Here is a 2,500-nt window from a genome sequence, read left to right as displayed (position 1 = left end):
TAAAGATGCCATAAGGCTTTAAAATTGTCATTTCAGAATGAAAGAATTTCTTTATGATGCATCCCTCAACATTCCAAAGTCTTCTATAGCATGAGTTTTACATCATTAAATTATATAAGACAATTGAAATGGATTAAATGGAATAAAGCAAGTGGGAAAAAAATCATTAAACAATTACATAAAGACCAAAACTAACCTCTCCATCATCTCACTGGGTCCTTGATCCATTCCAACCATGTCTCTCTCCTGAGCCACAGCATCAAGGAAACAATCTTCCCAAAACTGCATCTGGTCCCATAATGGTGATCTTTCCTTACCTATCAGACCTGCCAAAAATGGAATAAAGTATGAAATACACTTTTCTATGTTCCTAGATTTTTTTTTTTTTTCAAAGAAATTTATGTTCTAAGCCCTTCAAAATGTCTAAAAGACCATTATACAACAGATTTTTCCATAAATTATTATTCTGATAATCTACTATTAGTTTGTTTGTTTGTTTTCCTTGTTATCACATCTTGAGACCAATATCAGGAATTCAAACTAGGCATCTTACAAGACTTAATATACATAAATTATTTTAAATCTAAATAATTAGTTAAACCAATTCATTATTTTTTTTAAAGGTAACATATGATTCTATTAAATCACAGTAGTGTATGGAATAAAAGCTACCTTCAAACAGGTATGTTCTGCCTGAGTCAGGTGAAGGAGTAGTGGAGGTTGGAATCATGTTACCAGCATGATATCTAAAACCAGTTGACAGGGAGGACTTGCTTGACCACATACTTGACGTTCTCTTTGATCCTCTGTGGAACTGTAAGAAAATTGAGAATTCAATTTGAAGTTTTTTTAAATGTTGATTTAGTAATAGATATTACAGTCATATTTTATTGTGTTTTTCACTAAATAATGCATATTATCTCTAGGCTCTTGCACAGTTGCCATTTATCCAGTTACTCTAAAACATACATTTCAACTTACATTCCCTTGCTCAATCTCTGAATCAGAGACTGTAGATCTGAATGACTGGTGAGATGGCCGCTGTCTCTGGAAGGCAGGGTTGGTGATAATGGAGCCTGTATCACTAGCACCACAAGAGGGTGGGCCTTCAGACCCTTGAAGAGTGTCCCCTGTCTCTGAATCCTGAAAGAAATTTGAACATTGGCCGTCTATTTAATAAAGATTTTAATAATCTTTTTAACAGCTGATTACCAATTCTTCTGTCATGAAAATGTACAAAAAGACTTTATCAACCAACGAACTAAATTCTACCAACTTCACTCTTATCTTGACTGAATACATTAAACAGATATTGAATCTTAATGGACCTGTGACTGAAGTTTTGACAGTAAAACATGTCTCTTCTGAACAAGAAGATCTCGCAGTACATCTGGTGTGGCTGTGTCAGTTCCCTCTGTGTCAGGTGAGCGAAGTGGATCATGCACCACTCGGGGGCCTGATGACAGAAATGCACTGTCTGCAATAATCAATCACAGCTGTCAGGGTACCCTGTTGATATCCCTATCCATACTCTATCCCTATCATTTGTTATCAAGTAATGAACACTACTAAGAGTACCAAATGTTCATTATAATTTTGCAAAGTTTATTGTCATAGCAAGAAAATTCTAAACAGTCTAGGCTTCTGCAAGCCTTGATACCAATACACCAAACTAGCACTCTGACATCCAACCAACATTGGTAGGACATCCATTCTACTCACTCGGTCAACATTAGCTAGATGATGGACCCAACAGTTTGCTAGCCATCTAGTACAATATTTCTTCTCATACACCAGACACAACATATAACAAGATACATCTAAGGTTTGATAATATTTAAACAAACAATTCTGGCCAGATTCTGATGGTAGAATAGCTTCAGATGCTATTCTACCTTCAATATCTGACATGAAAGGTTTGTGTAAATATCATTAAATCTTACATATACCTTACCACCTTTTGTGTCTATGCATGAAAGGAAACACCGTACTAGATGGTTAACATACTGTCAGCTTCATCATCTGGTTTATGTCAGTCGGATGAGCAGAATGGACATCTCACCAGTATTGCCAAAAATCAGCAACTGACATCAATTGGATGTCAGAATGCTAGCTGGGCCAAACACTTCAAAATAAGAGGCATATCATTATTTATTATAATTGTCATAATGTAACTGAAGTTTTTTTCATTAATTTTCACTTTGTTACTATGAAGGATAAAGTCATACAGGCTTTAACATGGATATAATTACACAGGGCAAAATATTTCTTACCAGACTGAGAAGATTTCCTAGAGCAGTCCGACCCATCAAAGGGTGGCTGAGGTGAGTGAGGGGGCAGTGGCGACCCTCTGGGACTTCCGGGAGATCGAAGATTCTCAAGGCTGCCCAAAGGACTGGAAGACTGCATGGAATACATGTTGCTTTAAAATGATGTTCAGGATGATCTTTCAGATGTTCAGTATCTTTTTTTATTAGAAATAAAAACAAAAAACAATAAT

The 2,500-nt window shown here is 35.9% G+C and overlaps 1 protein-coding gene across 1 annotated transcript in view; it reads right to left on the bottom strand.

The window, feature by feature from the left end:
* The window catches only part of Rab3-GEF (Rab3 GDP-GTP exchange factor), a 96,225-nt gene that overhangs the window by 25,288 nt on the left and 68,437 nt on the right, over positions 1–2,500 (bottom strand). Inside the window, exons 26-30 of the mRNA XM_086551123.1 lie at positions 2,274–2,403; positions 1,329–1,477; positions 982–1,143; positions 673–814; positions 197–326 (exon numbers count right to left, since the gene is read on the bottom strand). Of these exons, the coding sequence (XP_086407249.1) occupies positions 197–326; positions 673–814; positions 982–1,143; positions 1,329–1,477; positions 2,274–2,403 (713 nt within the window). The remainder of the gene's footprint in view (positions 1–196; positions 327–672; positions 815–981; positions 1,144–1,328; positions 1,478–2,273; positions 2,404–2,500) is intronic.

This window comes from Penaeus japonicus, unplaced genomic scaffold (assembly GCF_977035675.1).
Source record: "Penaeus japonicus unplaced genomic scaffold, GWHDUDI00000001_assembly GWHDUDI00000024, whole genome shotgun sequence".
Taxonomy (NCBI): domain Eukaryota; kingdom Metazoa; phylum Arthropoda; class Malacostraca; order Decapoda; family Penaeidae; genus Penaeus; species Penaeus japonicus.
The sequence above is the reverse complement of the archived record's forward strand: the minus strand, read 5'-3'. Positions and strand labels throughout refer to the sequence as shown.